At 37.3% G+C, this 19519-nt stretch overlaps 2 protein-coding genes across 3 annotated transcripts; both read right to left on the bottom strand.

Annotated features, from left to right (window-relative positions):
- Window positions 1-1924: 1924 nt before the first annotated feature.
- LOC120733411 (beta-1,3-galactosyl-O-glycosyl-glycoprotein beta-1,6-N-acetylglucosaminyltransferase-like) lies at window positions 1925-19075 on the bottom strand. Of its 2 annotated transcripts, none has more exons than XM_040031581.1 (6): window positions 18962-19074; window positions 17746-18215; window positions 17548-17641; window positions 11736-12140; window positions 11131-11616; window positions 1925-3012 (listed from the first exon to the last, which is right to left on the bottom strand). In XM_040031581.1, exons 2-5 carry the CDS (start codon window positions 18051-18053, stop codon window positions 11131-11133), a joined length of 1293 nt encoding a protein of 430 aa, XP_039887515.1. In that variant the 5' UTR covers window positions 18054-18215; window positions 18962-19074; the 3' UTR covers window positions 1925-3012. The 2 variants fall into 2 exon arrangements, 1 of the variants encoding a protein (XP_039887515.1); XR_005695819.1 differs by lacking the exon at window positions 1925-3012 and adding an exon at window positions 7257-8303 and having other exon boundaries at window positions 9383-11616; window positions 18962-19075.
- On the bottom strand, window positions 2988-6878 carry LOC120733412 (beta-1,3-galactosyl-O-glycosyl-glycoprotein beta-1,6-N-acetylglucosaminyltransferase-like). The gene is made up of 5 exons (XM_040031582.1): window positions 6772-6878; window positions 4552-4880; window positions 4357-4450; window positions 3620-4024; window positions 2988-3498 (listed from the first exon to the last, which is right to left on the bottom strand). The coding sequence occupies exons 2-5, from the start codon at window positions 4857-4859 to the stop codon at window positions 3013-3015; spliced, it is 1293 nt and encodes a 430-aa protein (XP_039887516.1). The 5' UTR covers window positions 4860-4880; window positions 6772-6878; the 3' UTR covers window positions 2988-3012.
- Window positions 19076-19519: the final 444 nt, after the last annotated feature.

The following is a 19519-nucleotide window of genomic DNA, read 5'->3' as shown; positions in this document are numbered from 1 at the left end:
CTAGACAGGAAACAGCCGCCGCCCCAAACCAGGTAACTCAGAGAAAGAGAAACATAATTAATATAACAGAAAACTTTTTTAGAAAAACCACACAATGCTATTATGTGTGCGCCTCATAATATCAATGTTAGGTTTAAATAAAATGATTAATGAATTATATTAATGAAATAACTGCAAACCAAACTAATAAAGTGAACAAATGGACTTGATGATTTAGCTGATTTAAAAAAGGTTTCATATATTTTAATGTTCTTTGAAAATCAAGATGTAGGCCTGTGTTTCTGAGCTGATTAACAACAATTTTTCAATAGATATATGGTCCTCACAGGACAGCCACTAAATTTTATGTGCAATTAAATTGAAAATTTTATGTGTGGTGAGGTGTAGTAATAGTATTGTAGCATTCTTCATGCAGGAAGGAGTGCAGAAAAGTAAAGACGTCCATGTAGAGTACAGACAGACAGCAAAAATGGCTTGTTTTAAAAATGTTATCTTGTTAAACAGGGAAATGAAGGATGAAGGAGTGTTTGTTAGTGTGCATATTGTCGTCTCTGCTTGCCTTTCTGTAAAAGACCGCATAACACCACTTCTTATCTATTCTGTTGTTTAAGTGTCAAATATTGACTCATTTTAGAAAAACTGTTACACCCCATGTACTGCAGTACCTTGCTTTGATCTTGAATTCTCACCTTGTTTTTCTTTTTGTCAATTAATCCTCTTTTTTTTCCCCACATCTACTGACAGTATAGTGCCTCACTTACTTTTGCTCTCCACACAGAATTGCAGGAAAGAGCACCAAAGTAAGTCATATGTAAGTATTCCACTGCTTCCATTTAATAGAGTAAAGCTGTTCCCATTTCAAACCAGGAAATGTTTGTCCACATTAGAAGAAGAAGAAGAAGAAGAAGGAGGAAAAAGAAAATGTGTTTGTTCCAGTCAAACAGGATGCCAACATGAGAAGTAGTTCATCTGTAATGATGATGATGATGATGATGACGTAATAGTAGAACCCAAGATATTTAATGGTAATGTTAAACAGCTTTACATAACCTTTCCAGACTATACAACATCCAAACACAACAGATTAGCCTTCTGTATTTTGATTAAATGTCATATTTATTGCTGACCTGCTATATAAAACATACTTTTTTCAAAGTTTTGAATTTGACATCTCATTCACCAAATATTTCTTTGACATGGTGAAAATCAGTTTAAGTCAAACAGTCTGTAAATAAGTCACACCCATGCGACAATGTCCTTGGGCAAGATATTAACCCCATGTTTGCCTACTGGTGGTGGTCAGAGGGCCCGGTGGCGCCTGTGCCCGGCAGCCTCGCCTCTGTCAGTGCGCCCCAGGGCAGCTGTGGCTACAATGTAGCTTGCTATCGCCAGTGTGTGAATGTGTGTGTGAATGGGTGAATGACTGAATGTAGTGTAAAGTGCTTTGGGGTCCTATGGACTAGAAAAGCGCTATACAAATGCAGGCCAATGTTTTACTGTGAATAAGTCTCATTCATTTCTTTTCCTTCTTTTTTCCCTCTCACAAGGGGACCTCAGCTGTGTTGTAAGTTATTTGGCTGCTGCCTTTCTTCTTTTCTCCCTGAAGAGAAAAAAATAGAAAAATCCAATTCAGATCTGAGCGTGTTGAATATACAGTAATACTATGGTTGTGTTGCAGAGACTGTGGTGTGCTGAAGGAAAACGCTTTATACTGTAATACAGTACTCTCAGTACTTGATTATGTTCCACGTTTGTTTTCTTTTACTTCATCTTTTATTTCAACCATGCAGCTCAGATTGTCTTGTTATTGGCTTGTACCAAACATGTGTTAACAACAAATATGTATTGATAATTAACTCTGGGTTATTATAATAGCACATTTTCAAAAGCCACAGTGATGCTCTTGAGTAGTACCACCATCCCATCTAAAAAACAACAAAAATGAGCAGAAGGCACAGTAAGCTTACAGGAGATGTAATTTAGTTTAAAGAAATTTATTGAATAATTTTTAAATTAAATTATGTCACCTGATGTCAAATACTTTGACGACACCAGCTGAAATTATGAAGGTGTGGGTCACTCATATACAGCAATGTTTCACATTATGTGGCACTCCCTAACCCTCAGTCAATATTTATATTAAGTGTTTACAGTGTTGTCACCCCTTATGTCACTGTAAGAATAAAGTAGCAGAGTTGTATTGTTCTGTAACAGAAGTTGTTTGTAATGCTTTTAGTTTGAAATTACTCTGACACACACACACCCAAAATCAGGGAAGTGTGCTAGTACTGAACGTGTGTGTGTGTGTGTGTGTGTGTGTGTGTGTGTGTGTGTGTGTGTGTGTGTGTGTGTGTGTATGCATGAATGCAAGACAGTTATTCTTACTGTGTCTATTATTTAGAGAGTTAGGTTAGATCATATCACTTTTATTTATTTGTACATCTTTCTTTATGGCTTACATGGTATTCATTCTCAATCTCTGTCTCTGTCTCCTTCCTTTCACACCCTAACCAGACGTAGCTGTTGGCCACCCCTTCCTAAGGCTGTTTCTTCCTGTTAAAAATGTTGCCATGTGCTCACTCTTAGGTTGTCATCTGATTGTTGGGGTTGTTTCTATAATATTGGCAACCGTTATTGTGATTTAAGGTCATGTAAATAAAATTGAATTTACAGAATATTTTGAAACTAATAATATTTCGTATTTGTATCTATGCAAGCCACAAGGAGTTTTTCCATTGGGTTATGAAACTTTCACACGCCATGCTAGATTAGTAATGTTTGTCTGCTGAAATATAAATATAGGTAATAGTAATTAAATTTTTAATAAACATTAAAAGACGTGCAGAGTTAAAAAAAAAAACCTATAATGAAATTAATATTTTACGTACATCCTCAACTTTCATAACACATCTATCTCCACATGACAATTATGATCCAATGCTATCCAAGAATGTGTTTATAGTTTTAGTATCTAATAGAATTGTCATTTATAATAGATAATTAACTCTCCACCTAAACTAACTCAGTCAGTGCCTTGTGTCTCAGATATTTCTCCAAGCAGTAGACAGCAATGGGATCTCTGTCTGCATCAAACTTATTGGCAAAAAGGTGATGCTGTTCAATCAACCACTGCAGGTCTCCAGCACCATACACACATATTGATCTGACATGATGGCCTTTACATTCTGGGTATACTGCTTGCAGAGAATCCTCTGACCCCTCATGCATACGCCACTTCACGATCCGTGCAATTGCATTAATGTCTGTCATGTCAAATTTACGGTTGGGCCATGTTGAACCAGAAACACCAGGCATTCGTTGTATTGTTGCCCACAGAAACTCATCAGGACTGTAGGTGTCTTTGGCCCACTCAATGAGAGCCTGTATTCGCTTGTCTTCCAACACACTGTGAATGTAACCTCGGTTGACCACAATGTAGGCATTTCCTGATAGTATAGGGAGATTGAAGGGAGTTGGATCCTTTGTTTTTCCTATTGGCTGGGACAATTGAAAAGTTAACATGATGGGGAGTCAATCTGAGTTGAAGGTTTTTAGAATAGCAAAGAGAATTGATAATAGCTACATCATACATTATGAAAAAAATATCCAAAAGAAGTACCTGCATTTTTCCATCAATTACTTGGTAAGCATTCATCACCCTCCTCTTCTTTCCTTGAGGCATTTCTTCCGACTCCAAACTGTTACCTCCTTTCAGTGAACGCAAAGCTTGCACAATTTCCAAGTTAGTTTTTAGAGGGAAATCCTGACCACAGAGGTTGATGAAGTATTTCCATGTTGTACTGGTGTTATAGAGATCAGCCATACAGTTAAGATCAGCCTGTACACGTGTCCATCCAGCGTAGACCACATCCACAGGCTTGCTGACCATGAACACATTTGGGAAACAGGAAGTAATGGCATTGATGGCAGCAAAGACTGAGGCCGGTGCTTTTTTGTCTACATGGACACAATAAATATTTTGAGGTGCGTAGATAGCTCGCAGTAGTCGCTCAAAGTTCTGCACCTAAAGATAAAACACTTTAGTTCTCTTTGAGAAATGTTTTTGCCTGGTTGGTTTATTGAACACTTTAATGGTTATTTAATGAATGATCAAAACTAAAGCAGAAATGTGACATATCCATTATAATACGAAATTATAAAACACCAAGATCACCAGTGTGACAAATGTAGCAAGTAAACAGTTTAATCCGATTGGGTGAATCTGTTATTCAAGTTGCATATATATATATGTATATGTATATATGTATATGTATATGTAATCTAATAAAGATGTTAAGCATTGTGAATTTTATCAATTCCCAATATGACCACTGCAAAATTAGAGAAAAAACATACCTTGTGATGTACAACCATTGAGTAAGCTAGCGGAAACTCCTCTTCTTCCTTGCTTAATGGGAATGTTATGTATTTCCTGCTTGTTTGGAATTTCCTGTAAATTCACAGATTTGAAGAAGTAATGTTGTTTTGGAAGGCCATGTATTTAAATCATGACTAAAGAGTTACAGAAAGCTCCCATTTAGAGCAACAAACCTGCAGTTTTGGGTTACATTAATATAATACTCATCAGGGATCTGAATAATCTTCTGGAAGTCTTTGGTGATGGTCAGTAATTTTGCTTTCAGCAATGCCTCCTTCCCTCCCTGCAGGATCGCTGAGCAGTTGCAAACTTTCTCTGGGCTCTCATCAATATTGGTGTACTCTAGCCATTGATACCTGAGGATGTAGGCAGGACGTCTACCTCTTTTCAGTGGAATAAGTAGGGAAAGCGTCCATAGTGATCCCAGTACAGCGATGAACTGTAATAATTGTAGCCGCCAGCCTCGTTTTAGAAACCACATTATTTACAATAAGAAGAGAATCTGAAATACAACAATATTAAAGTGCGTGAGAGCTGCTAAAAATGTCAGACAGACATCTATGAAATCATAAAATAAATATAATGATTAATGTTTGCTAATATGTTGATAAGTTCCTTTCATGAATTTATGATAAGGGGCAGATCAGTCCATCCATTATGACAACCTGGAACGAAGAGATGAAATTAAGATAGATAGCATCCAAATGAAATACACTTCAACTTACAACAATAAAAAACTGTATTTTAGCTTTTTAAAAGTTGTTTGTGTTTTGTGTGGGAGCAAAACATGAGCTCTAAGATGTTTTTCCTACAGAAAGTCAGTGAGCAGCTTTCTTTCCCTTTTTCGAGCATTTGTGAAGTATTAAATAGAACTGTATGTTTTATTTTCACCTAACATATCCTTTTTGAATTTTGTAACACAAAATAGCAAAAATGCTAAACTTTGTTGTGCAACTACATTCTATTCACTATTTTACTAACATTTCTGCAACCAGAAATGACTCAGAGGAAAAAGATATGCCACGTAATCTATTTCAGATAAACATTTTGTTTTTTTAAATATTTTCTACTATTTGTAGATAAAAGTGTTCATCATTTCTTCTTTCTTTTCTCTTCTTTCTTCTTCTAGTATAGGCCTGTAAAACTAAGCTTTTCCCCCATTCGCTTCTTTTTATATGCTTCCCTCGGGGTCAGTTTCTGAAAGGCATAATATCTGCTTTCATTGCTGTGCAGATGACTACTGATATATTTACCTATGCAAATCAACACCTATGCTTCTATTCAGGCACTGGTGAACTTTCTTAGAGATATACAATCATAATTAGAGGTAAACTGGCTAAATCTGAACTAATCAGCCATCAGCAGCAGCTCTCCTCTTGACAGGAAAGAAATGGTGTGATTACATTAGAAAATGTTTTTACTTGTTTTAAAGAGTATCAAAAACTCTGGGCTCCTGTCAGAGCACTTAGGTTTGCAAAGCAGAAGATTTAGTTAATGTTATGTATAGTTTATTTTTGTACATCCTGTACAGCACTTCGTTTAACTAAGGCTGTTTAAAGTTGTTTAAAATGTCCTATAAGTTAACCTTGACTTGACTTAAATGTAAATTCTTCTTTTAGTTTATTTTCAAAACTAAATCTGTGAGCTGATATTCAACATTTCCATTTTAAAAGTTTGATAAAAGTGTATTTAATTTAATCTGGAGCAATACTGAAAAATCTTGGATTTAGAACAACAACTAACATTAAACTTTAAATTCAATAGTTTTAGGCAACATACAAAAGGAAAAGGAAAATGGGGAATACTTCCTACCTGGGATTTTTCTTGTCACAGACAATCCTTTTTATGTTATATTTATAGTTTGCTCTAGCACTCCTTCTAAGTTTTCCCATGTGTCAAGCGTGCCTGGCACCTTTCTGTTCTTCAGGTCTAAAAGGAGCCTACAGGTGAGACACCTGCCAACTGAAGACTTCCTGTCAGCCTTTTTCGGAGTAAAAATGTTTTAAACAGACAAACCTTTTCCACACTTCAGGTTCTGTAGACATCAAAAAAGTGTGTTAAATAACCACATACTGAGGAGGTCTAAGGGTTAGTGTTAGGTGTTTGCTTATAGCAAACAGAAATATTTTTTCTATAGAATGGGCAACTGCAGTATTATTGCCATGCAGACTTGACTCCAAGAGTGAAACTTATCTAGCATGCAGGAATAAGTATACAACTATTAATTGAAATGACATGCTTTTATTCTGAAAAGATACGCTTTAGCGCCAGAGGGTTCCTCTCTCCACCATAAAGAAATGCCACTGTCATCGCACAGTAAATACATCTGAAAACAGGACAAAAGGATTGTATGACTCTAACCTGTTTCTATTATAAACTTAAATATTTTATACCTTTATTTTTGATCCATCCATCAATTCATCCACTCCATTTTTAACTGCTTCTTCAACTTGGAGTCACAACAGGGCGGGAGCTTATCTGTTATATAGAGAAGGAGGTAGATGAGTCCATCGAAGAGCATGTTATCTTCCTGTTAATAAAAATAGTATTCATTTGAATGTATGTAATGTACATGTAAAGCAGCGCTATACAGTAGATAAGGGGAATCTCTTAACAATGTAAAACTGGCTGAACTGGTTTTTCGTATCAGTGCATACAAAATCAGTTAACAACAACCAAACATTATGTTATGTTACCAAGTTTTCCACTTTATGTCAGCAAAGTTTACAGAGTACTACTAATATTTTCATTGCTATTGCTGGGGGGAGGGTTGTGAAATTGTAGATCCTTAATATATGTTTTTCTATGATCTATACATTGTGTGTATTTTGCAATTTGAATGTATTTTCATATTAAAATGTTGAATCTAAATTTAAAAAAAATATATTACTTTGTAATAAATACCAGACATCATACTGTTTACATTTAAAATTGCAGATTACAAAACTGTTCTACAAGGGCCCTGGTTTGTTAAAGGATAGGTCCTGAGTCACCCTCTTGTGGTTTGTTTCATTCAGCAAAGAATGGTGACAAAACTCCCAGACCTCTAAAGTGATTGGTTTGAATTTTAAAACAACTAAACTTGTGGCTGTTCACATTTGAATATTGTCAGAGGGAAAGTACTTAAGAAATGAGACAAGTAAAAGCTGTCAATACAAACCGAAAATAACAGTAGCTAATGTTTGGTGATTTAATAAATAACGTGCTTGGGAAAGACACTGAAGAGCTGGAAGAGACAGGGGAGGATAAATGTTGGAACAGTTAGTGTTATAATATATTATTATATTATTATATAGCAATATATTACTACTATATATATTACCATATTATAACTCATTTTAATATCTATAGTGTATTTTTAATGTGTGTTTTAGATCTGGGGGTAGAATTGCTTATGGACTGTTTATTTAGGAACAGCCAGAACATCTTCTCTTTCTTGCTGGCTCCATGTCTTCCATTATGTTGAACACTGGTTCCCCATAAATTAGCATAAATCCCACCTATCATTCACTTCCTTTTAAACCGCGTGATCAGTGACCACCAAATGAAGCTTCGGTGGTCACTGATCACGCGACTCTTCAGCTTCAAATGGACAGTCATCATCAGTTGGTTTCTGGAGTCAATTTTCTTGCTATGGTTAGTTTATTAGTTTCAGCGTTTGTTTGTTTTTATTATTATTGTATGAAGGGAACATGTCAGAGGCAAGACTTTGGAAATCAGCACAGGTAATGTTTAGAAGTGGGCAACAAAATGGCCTCAGTACAAGTAATAAATGAGTCCTAATAGTTACCAGTAGAAAACCACCACTCTCAGTGAAAGTAGGATACACAGGATTTATTTTTCTTTTGAAGCAGACTGGTGGGCTGAAGTCGTAGTTCTGGCCTGCAATCCAGGGCCCAAGGCCACCACAGTCAGATTTATTAGCCTTGTTACAAACAAGAAAAGGCGGTCACCAGTGGCGGCTCCTGAAAAAAATCTCAGGGGGGGCAATTTTTATGATATCGACTAAAATGACCCATTTAATGAGTACATCAAACAACACAATTTTAATTTGTTGCTAGGTGATTAACTCATACAGTGATACCTCATGCCCACTAGATGGCAACACACAACAGAAAGCTTTCCTCTAGCTACATAAGTTACAGGTAGAAAGCGAAAGAAATTAGCATCCAGTAGCCTTTAAGCAAAAATGAATGTGTCCACTTACTCATTACTTAGGCTACATCAATCCAATGTTGTGTGGTGTAATCAAGCAACAATATAAAGCCGGCTGCATCATATAAATCAATATGCACAGCCTGTCAGCCACGACTTGCGCTGGAACCAACTCCGACAAAAAGTCCTGTTGTATGCTTTTGACTTCTCCTTCGTTGCCTGGGTTAGTTGAATTTCGGGCTTGTCAGGTCCCAACTCTTTAACTTGCAGTTTTTCTGCCATTGTCCTTCTGGCAAAAGGGTAGGTTAGAAGCGATCTAACCGAATTTGGGGGAGGCTGTGCCTCAACCGTTAACAATACCGCTGCCATCGTCTCTCTCTGACCTTATAGCTCACTTAGGCTACTGACTGAGGTAAAATTCTAGAACAGCAAATCTTCGCGCGTTTTCTGCAGGGGCGCAATTTTAAGCGCCCCCAAACCATTTAATTCAGCGACGCTGATAGGTCAAATATTTATTATTTTCCCCTGGCAACCATTTAATGATAGGCTATTTCGCTGCATATCAAGGGCGCTTTGACGAGCGCCCCAGAAGAAGAAAAACACCGTTTGTTGGTTGAACTTTAATGAGTCAGCTGGTGAAAATGTTAAAATACGCCTGGCTGTATATGGGCACACACATAGTAAAACTATCATTGATGAATTTTTTAAAAATATATATTTTTACTCCTCCACATTTGGGGGGGCGGAGCCCGAGCGCCCCCTATGGGCCAGCCGCCACTGGCGGTCACTCAGAAGAACATGCAGTCAATCACATATCTTGCATCTTCCAAAGAAAGGCTTTGCACCCACCTTGATACACCTTGTGTTATTAGGAAGTGAGTTTTCACTCCAAATCCTGGGAATACAAGTCTCAAGCTCTTCATGTCCAGGTCTTGAGTAATTTCTTCCACGTGGTCATCTCCTAATTACAGAGCAGGCTTTTCCTGCTTAAACTAGTCCACAGGTCCAGCAAACCATCGGTTTCCAGTCCAGTCTTTTGTAACCATAAATCCGCATAAATCCTATTTAAATCCTTCCGCTAAAATTGAATTAAATGTCATTTAACTTTAATAACCTTGCCAAGAGAACAGTGGACTTTTAAACCAGAATATCAGAAGATGCCTGAGAAATAGAGAGAAAGTATGCTGGCAGTGATTTTCAAGAACCAGGATCATCTGAACAGCTGTAGTAAATACAGAGGGATAAAGTTGTTGTGGTGAAGTACATAGAAGGTCGGAAGGAATGGCACTGTCTGTGTTGATCGAAAGAAAGCATATGGTGCCAAGAGAGGAACTGTGCCACTGCAGGAGGAACTCAGGAGTGGCAGAGATATAAATGAGGATGGCAAAGGACACTTTGAGTTGATCATTCCCAATACAGTATTAAACATAATACCCACAAGACAGGTGGGTTTTGTTTTGGTTTTTTTTGTGTGTTTTTTTTTTTCGTTGCATGGTGAAGTGTTTGTTGTGTGTCAAATAAATGGGTACAACAACACCTGATCCATGGGTATCATTTAGGCATCGGTGCATATGATGACTAGGCTCATGATTAAATGATTAAACTAAAATACATCATTAAGTAATTAGTTGGATGTGACATGAATTAATTAGAATTGGAAATAAATTTATAAATAAATAATTTAATAAATGTTTCACATTTATTTAATTTATTATTATTGAACTTGAATTCATTGAATTAAAAGAAGAATTAAAAGTCACCATCAGCCCAGTGTTCATAAGCTGCTGTTCTAAAAGATCAGAAATGTAGGCAGGAGCATCACGATTCAGAGCTTTAAAGGTCAGTACAAAGATTTTAAAATGAATTCTAAAATGTTTCATGCCTTTACTTTGAAATTACTGTGACACACACACGCACACACACAAACAAAAGAATGTGCTAACAGAACACAGAAGATGGCTGGGCCTCCCTAAGCCTGTTTCTATTTCTTCCTGTTAAAAAGGAGTTTTTCCTTCCTGGTGTTGCCAGTGCTTGCTCATAGGGGGTTGTCTTTCTAATATTGCAACTGTTGCGGTAATGCTATGTAAATAAAACTGAATGTAATTGAACAGAATATCTCGATACTGTACATATTTTCTGTTTGTACCTATGCAAGCTACAGAGGCACATAGTTCAGAGTATTTTTGGTCCCATGTACTGAGGTGAGTTTGACTTATGTTTAAGGCTGTAGTTTTTCTGGAAATTAAATAATTCACCCAGCCTTTTTTTCTACATAGACTGCAATCAACTTTCTTGCAAGTTTTCCTTGTGTTTTTTTCATTAACTATAATCACAGCCAAAACCAAAATAATTTTGAATAGCACTAATAAACTAAATGGATTAAAATATTTTCTCAGGTGGAATGCTTAAATTAGTTTTTTGGGATTTCGGTTATGAACCTCTCACATGCCATGGTAAAATGGCAATGATAGTCTGCTTATATATAAATATACATAATGGCATGTTAATTTAAAATGAACATTGAAAGAATATGTTTATAGTTAGGTTGGGTTTATAGTTTTTTAATATTAATTTATAATAGATAATAAACACTTCACCTAAACTAACTCAGTCAGTGCCTTGTGTCTCAGATATTTCTCCAAGCAGTAGACAGCAATGGGATCTCTGTCTGCATCAAACTTATTGGCAAAAAGGTGATGCTGTTCAATCAACCACTGCAGGTCTCCAGCACCATACACACATATTGATCTGACATGGTGGCCTTTACATTCTGGGTATACTGCTTGCAAGGAACCCTCTGACCCCTCGTGCCACTGCCACTTCACGAGCCGTACAATTGCATTCATGTCAGTAATATCGAATTTACTGTTGGGCCACGATGAGCCAGGAACACCAGGCATTCGTTGTATTGTTGCCCACAGAAACTCATCAGGACTGTAGGTGTCTTTGGCCCACTCAATGAGGGCCTGTATTCGCTCGTCTTCCAACACACTGCGAATGTAACCTCGGTTGACCACAATGTAGGCATTTCCTGATAGTATGGGCAGATTAAAGGGAGCTGGATCCTTTGTTTTTCCTGTTCGCTGGGGCAATTGAAAAGTTAACATGATGGGGAGTCAGTCTGAGTTGAAGGTTTTTACAATAGCAAAGACAATTGATAATAGTTACATGATACATTACAAGAAATATCCAAAAGAAGTACCTGGATTTGTCCATTAACTACTTGGTAAGCATTCATCACCCTCTTCTTCTTTCCTTGAGACATTTCTTCAGACTCCAAACTGTTACCTCCTTTCAGTGAACGTAAAGCTTGCACAATTTCCAAGTTAGTTTTTAGAGGGAAATCCTGACCACAGAGGTTGATGAAGTATTTCCATGTTGTACTGGTGTTATAGAGATCAGCCATACAGTTAAGATCAACCTGTACACGTGTCCATCCAGCGTAGACCACATCCACAGTCTTGCTGACCATGAACACATTTGGGAAACAGGAAGTAATGGCATTGATGGCAATAAAGACTGAGGCTGGTGCTTTTTTGTCCACATGGACACAATAAATATTTTGAGGTGCGTAGATAGCTCGCAGTAGTCGCTCAAAGTTCTGCAACTAAAGATAAAAAGGATTTAATTCACTTTGTAAAATGTTTTTGCTGATACTCTTCAAAAGTAGTACTTTAGATAATAACATTATCAAATTAAATGACATATTTAGAACACCCATATTTTTCCATTTTTTTATTGTAAATTGTGCTCACAAAGGTGTGATACCACCAACCACTGCTTTTATGCAAACAGAGTGGGGGCAGTTCACCACTGACCTTTTTTCAAGTTATTCATTGGACTTGAATGACTTGAATTTCAATAAATAATTGGAAAAATTGGGGTGCATATGTGTGTGTGTGTGTGTATACATATACATACCTATATATATATATATATATATATATATATATATATATATATATATATATATATATATATATATATATATATTAGGGGTGCAACGATACACAAAATTCACGGTTCGGTTCGGTTCGATACTTTGGTGTCACGGTTCGATATTTTTTCGATACAAAAAAAATGTTCATGCCTTTTTAATTTGTCATTTATTAAATTTTCACGGCACATTCCGCACCACATCTCTGTGCGTTCTTCATTTGTTTGAAGCCAGCTCACCTCCTGCAACTACTTTTCCGAGAATACGTGCTTCTTATTTAATGAATCATTTCAATGTAAGCAGCTATCTCCTGGAAGTTTTCAGTCTTTTGAATATGTGGCTTTACAGCTGAAGGCCCCATCCAAAGTTGTGTTTCTTAATGTTTACAGGCCTCCCAAATACTGCACAGACTTTTTTAATGACCTCAGTGAACTGCTGTCTGTGATCTGTGTTGATTTTGACTGTGTAATTATTGCTGGGGATTTTAACATTCATGTGGACAACCCTCAGGACAAAGGGACTAAAGACCTGAGTAACACTCTGGGCAACTTTGGGCTGACTCAGCATGTAACAGAGGCCACACATAATAGAGGACACACTCTTGACCTACTGATCTCCAAAGGCCTGAGCATTTCAAAGGTTACTGTGTCTGATGTGGGCCTGTCTGATCATTACTGTGTTTTCTTTGAAAGTAAAATCTCAGCCCACACAAATATATCAACAACAGTGATCACAAAACGGTGTATAACTGAACACAGTAGTGCAATTTTTAACCAGGTCTTCCCATTAACACCTGACCTGCCCAGAGGGTCAGTCAATGAGCTCGTCAATAGCTTCAATGCTAACATGTTAAATGTAATGGACACTATTGCTCCCATTAAGGTGAAGGTTATCTCTGGAAGGAAAAAGTCTCCATGGAGAAACTCCACACTGGTGAAAAATGAAAAAAGAGAGTGTAGGAAAGCTGAGCGCAGATGGAGAAAAACAAACCTCCAGGTTCATTATGGCATTTATAAAAAGAAACTTCACAATTATAATTTACAACTGAGGAATGCAAGGAGGTCCTACTTCTCTGACATCATCACTAAAAACAGCCATAATGCTCGGGTCTTATTTTCTACAGTTGACAGGCTAACAAACCCTCCTGTGTCAGTGGCAGCTGAACTTCATTCGACCATGGCCTGCAATGACTTTGCCAAATTCTTCACTGAAAAAATCCAAAAAATTAGACAAGCAATTGGTACATCAACAGCAGATCCAGGATATGTACTGTGTCCACCAAAAAACTGTTTAAACACCATGAAACAGTTTCACCCGATTAACAGCAAAGACCTGGAGGACATCTTAGGTCAACTGAACTCCTCCTCCTGCTGTTTAGATGTCCTGCCAACAAGTTTTTTCAAAAAGGTCTCAAAGACTTTAGAGTCAGACCTGTTACAGATCGTCAACTTTTCTTTATTATCAGGTGTGTTTCCAGAATCACTAAAAACTGCTGTAATCAAACCTATACTGAAAAAGGACAATCTTGACAAGACACAAATGAACAACTACAGGCCGATCTCAAATCTCCCGTTTTTAAGTAAGATCATTGAAAAAGCAGTTTCTCAACAGCTCAATTACTTCTTAAAACAGAATAATTGCTACAATGCCTTCCAGTCAGGTTTTAGACAGAACCACAGCACTGAAACCGCTCTGACCAAAGTGTTTAATGACATATGTCTGAATACAGACAGTGGAAAAATGTCAGTCCTAGTTTTACTGGATCTCAGTGCAGCATTTGATACAGTTGACCACAACATATTACTCAAACGACTGGAGAACTGGACAGGTCTTTCAGGAACTGTACTAAACTGGTTCAAAACATACTTAGAAAACAGGAAATACTTTGTATCAATAGGTAACTTCACATCTGAGCAGACAAGTATCACATGTGGAGTTCCCCAAGGTTCCATCTTGGGACCCCTTCTGTTTAACATCTACATGCTCCCACTGGCACAGATTATAAACAACAACAAAATAAACTATCACAGCTATGCAGATGACACACAAATATATATCACAATGTCACCAGGAGACCGAGGCCCTGTACAGGCTCTTGGTAAATGCATTGAGGAAATCAATGACTGGTTGTGCCACAATTTTCTCCAGCTAAACAAAAACAAAACTGAGGTAATAGTCTTTGGCGCCAAAGAAAAACGATTACAGGTCACCAGAGAACTTCAATCTATACATCTAAAAACCACAAACCAGGCGAGAAATTTGGGTGTAGTGATGGATGCAGACCTAAACTTAGAAAAACACATTAAGACAATAACAAAGTCAGCTTACTATCACCTCAAGAATATATCAAGGATAAAAGATCTGATGTCTCAACAGGACCTGGAAAAACTAGTCCATGCATTCATCTTTAGTAGGCTTGATTACTGTAACAGCATCTTTACAGGTCTACCTAAAAAATCAGTCAGACAACTACAGCTCATTCAGAACTCTGCTGCTCGAGTCCTCACTAAGACCAAAAAAGTGGACCACATCAGTCCAGCTCTGAGGTCCTTACACTGGCTGCCTGTCCGTCAGAGGATAGACTTTAAAGTTCTGATGCTGGCCTATAAAGCTCTGAATGGTTTAGGACCAAAATACATCAATGACCTCCTGACCCAGTATGAACCATCCAGATCCCTCAGGTCATCTGGATCCGGTCTTTTATCAGTCCCCAGAGTCAGAACCAGACACGGAGAAGCTGCATTCAGCTTTTATGCTCCTTATATCTGGAACAAACTCCCAGAAAGCCTCAGATCAGCTGAAACACTCAGTTTATTTAAATTCAGGTTGAAGACTCACCTGTTCTCAGCTGCATTTGAATAAAGCACCAAATCCACACTTTAAGCTTAAATTTCAAAACTTACATTTAACTACTGATTTTATCTACTGTTCTGATTTTATCTGTTTTGATTTTATATACTGTTGTTTGTTTGTTTGTTTGTTTGTTTGTTAATTAGTTAGTTAGTTTATTTGCTTGTTTTAATCAATTTTAAATCATGCTTTTTATTTGTTCTTGTTTCTAATGTCTCTGTAAAGCACTTTGAATCACCTTGTTGTTGAATTGTGCTATACAAATAAACTTGCCTTGCCTTGCCTTCTTTTGTGGTTCGGACTCCTTCTGACATTTCTTTGGAGGTGGAGGAACACCAAAGTAATTGCTTAAAGGAGCTTCTTCGACATCTTTAAGAGTTCTAAACAAATGTCTGTCCTCCTGAAAATCTTATGTATGCAAACACACGTTGCAACTTCTTATCTTTTTCGCATTTTTTATTTTGACAGCGAATGCGCACCTGCGGACCACTTATGTGCACCCTGGTTATATAGCTCGTCATATTGCAGCCACAGAAATTCTTTTGTCCATGAAACCATAAAGCTGCACTTTCTTTTTGCCTTATAGTCTGATTTGTCATAACTTTTCCGTTTTGTGGTAAGCTTTTCTTTGGCTGTCACTTCTTCACCCTGACCTCTCTTATTTGGCTCAGCAGAACTAAAATATATAGACGATGTCAGAGGAACTGGTGCGCAAATGATCATCACTCACCAATCAGTGCTGTCGCTCTCTATACACAGTTCGCGCGATTGCAAAGTGAAAGCAAAAAACAAGCGCAAATTCAAACGCGATTTAAATATGTCACATATTGACAGTGGCTCACCGATGCCAATGACATAATTACCCAGCTACATTTCCAAAAGAATGCAAAAGCATTGACATATATTTTTCCTTCCTGCGATAGCCCGACGGGCAGGGCAGAGATAGATTTTGGTAGCCCAACTGGAAAAATTTTGCGAGCCCTGTATCTGATTGAGGAATCACTCATCTTTGGAAAAGAGAGTTTATTACAGAGAAATGGCTCTTTCCAAAATAAAAGCTATACTATACGCTTCTTCTGAGCTATATTCTCAGCAGCATATTAAACATAACAGGTCCCCATAAGGAGAATCATGTGCTAACGGCTGTCTAAATGACTCGGGTAAAGTTTGTAGCATGTGCTTGTTGTTTTTGTCGGCTTCCACTTGTCTTTGCACTAGGATGATGTCGGAGTAAATGTGCAGTCATATTCGTTGTGTTCCCACTAGTGCTGTCAGCGTAAATCTCGTTGAAATGACGTTAACGCCACAACACGGCAAATCTCCGTTAACGAGCTACCGTGGATCGCCCTGAACGTGGGGCTGGACGGCCAACACGTTAACGAGCTAACTGCGCTAACACACTAGCTCCCACCCATGTAATTGAGCATTGCATGGCACATCCAACATACTGTTTTACTTTAGTCCATGACACGCTTACCTTCAGGGTCATACGTCACATGAAAACCAAAATAGTTCCAAACGCCAGATCTGAATGAGGATGGGGGAGGTTCAATTTGCCATGTTGCAACGACAGCTTAACTTCTGTCTCGCTAGCTTGCCCTGCGTTCAGTGAATCTGCACTCGACTACTCCGCCTAGGCTGCACTGTCGAGTGCAGCTTGCCCTGCGCTCAGTGAATCTGCACTCGACTGCTCCGCCTAGGCTGCACTGTCAAGTGCAGATCCACTGAGCGCTCAACACAGACAGCATCGTCAGAAGGAAAGTTGATAAAATAAATTAAAAATTTTGTATTGTTCGATACATATGCGTACTGAACCGAAAGCACTGTATCGAACGGTTCAATATCGATACGAATATCGTTGCACCCCTAATATATATATATAAAAGCCAAGCAGGAAAGATAAGGGAGGAAGCTGAGAGCCCATTCATAATAAACAACTTAATTTAGAAACTGAAGCTGTTTCATTTTGTGTTAACTTGAGTTATTTTTGACCAATATTTAAATTTGTTTGATGATCTGGCCTCTTGCCCTATGGTAGCTGAGATTGGCTTCAGCAGGATGAGCAGAAGAGAATGGATGGATGGATGAATCTCAAACATTTAAGTGTGAAAGGAAATCATTTACACACAACTAGACAGATTTTTTTTTTTAATCAATCTGAAGTTTAAGCATTCTTTAAACCCATTGACATAATTGTCAGTAAATTCTGATAATAGAAAATACATACCTTGTGATGGACAACTATAGAGTAAGCCAGGGGAAAGTCCTCTTCTTCCTTGCTTAATGGGAATGTTATGTATTTCCTGGTTATTTTGAATTTCCTGTAAATTCAGTTTTGAGGAAATAATATTGTTTTTAAAAGCCATATATTTAAATCATGACTAAGTGTTAAATTCTGTTGAAACCTGCTATTTAAAGTACAAACCTGCAGTCTTGGGTTGCATTAATATAATACTCATCAGGAATCTGAATACTCTTCTGAAAGTCTTTACTGATGGTCAATAATTTGGCTTGCTGCAATGCCTCCTTCTCTCCCTGCAGGATTGCTGAGCAGTTGCAAACTTTCTCTGGGCTCTCATCATCATTGGTATACTCTAGCCATTGATACCTGAGGATGTAGGCAGCACTTCTGCCTATTTTCAGTTGACTAAGTAGGGAAAGCATCCATAGCAATCCCAGTACAGCAATGAACTGCAAAGATCGTAGCTTCCAGACACATTTTAAATATCGCATTATTTACAGTAAGAGGAGAATATGAATTCAATAATATTAAAGAGCTGCTAAAAATGTCTGACACCTCTCGCACCATAAAATAAAACTAATGATTAATGCTTGCTGATATGCAGATAACATCTTTTCATGAAGGTATGCAAATCAGTCCATCCATTACTGCACCTGGAACCAAGAGATGATATAAGGGTAGTAGGAAAAAAACATACACAGACCCTTTAAAGTTAAAGTTGCTTGTGTTGTTGATTAGGATCAAAGATGGTTAAGAGTTTCTCTAATATCACATATTAAAACCAACTTTCTTCAATGCCAGATTTTTCTTTTTTGTTTTTGCCAAATTTCACCTGAAAGTGTATTTTTTTTAACTTTAGAATAAAATAATCACATGCTGGACTGAAATGCCAAGCAGCTCTGTATGTTTGGGAATCGCGATAGTTTTGACATTGTAAAAGTGAATGGATTAATTTCAATTCAAAATTCTTTATTTTTCACATGCATAGTTATACAAGTACAACCCGCAGTGAAATGGGTATTCATTTTTCTTCTTCCATGTTTTTTTTTCTTTTAGTATAAGCCTGTGAAACCTTTTAAACCAAAGGGTTTCCACTGCAGCAAAATATAAAAATCTGAAGTTTAGAACAATAACCAACATAAAACTTTGAAATTCAATAGTTTTAGGCAACAATAACATAACAGGAATTTGCATTATAGGAAAATAAAACAAAAGCCTCTGTTTTTAAATAAAACATTCTGTGAGGAAAAAGAATTGTTATACTCCAAACATGATTGCTCAGCATAACCACTGTGTATTTCACAGTATATATGATCATAAACTTCTTGTTCTTGATCTTGACGATACTCATTTTGAATTTTCCCTGACTTAAGCAAAAGAAAAAGTCAATTCTTCCTACCTGGGATTTTCATCGTCACAGAAAAACCTTATTTTGTTATGATAGTTTGCTCTGGTATTCCTTGTAAGTTTTCTGGTGCATCAAACCTGTACGGAACCTTTTAGTCCTTCAGTTAAATGACATCTGAAAACATCCTCTCAGCATTTTTCAGATTAATACATTTTTAACAAACAACTGTGTTTCACACTTTCGGATCTGTAGCCATTAAAAGAGTGTGTTTAAATAAACAGATACCAAAGAGGTCTTATAGCAAACAGAACTATACACTATAGAACTTTAACATAGAATTGGCAAGTGCAGTGTTTTTTTTTCTGCAGACTTGACGCCAAGAGTGACACGCTCTTATTTTGAAAGCTTGGTCAGTCATATGTTTTTCCTCTCGATTCATAGCATTGTGTGAAGATCTATTTATCAGTCTCATCAAAACCTACATTTATGTAAAATAAATGCAAAGCAACACTAGACTGGTTGGGCTGGTTGGATGTTTCCAACCAATCCAGAAAACCAGCCAACATGATGCCTTTGTTTTTATTTATCTCACAGCACTTCATTTATTTA

The sequence above is a fragment of the Simochromis diagramma genome, unplaced genomic scaffold, assembly GCF_900408965.1.
Source record: "Simochromis diagramma unplaced genomic scaffold, fSimDia1.1 OVJJ01000284.1, whole genome shotgun sequence".
In the NCBI taxonomy this organism is placed as follows: Eukaryota; Metazoa; Chordata; class Actinopteri; order Cichliformes; family Cichlidae; genus Simochromis; species Simochromis diagramma.
Note: the sequence above shows the minus strand (reverse complement) of the source record. Positions and strands in the feature narration are given on the sequence as shown.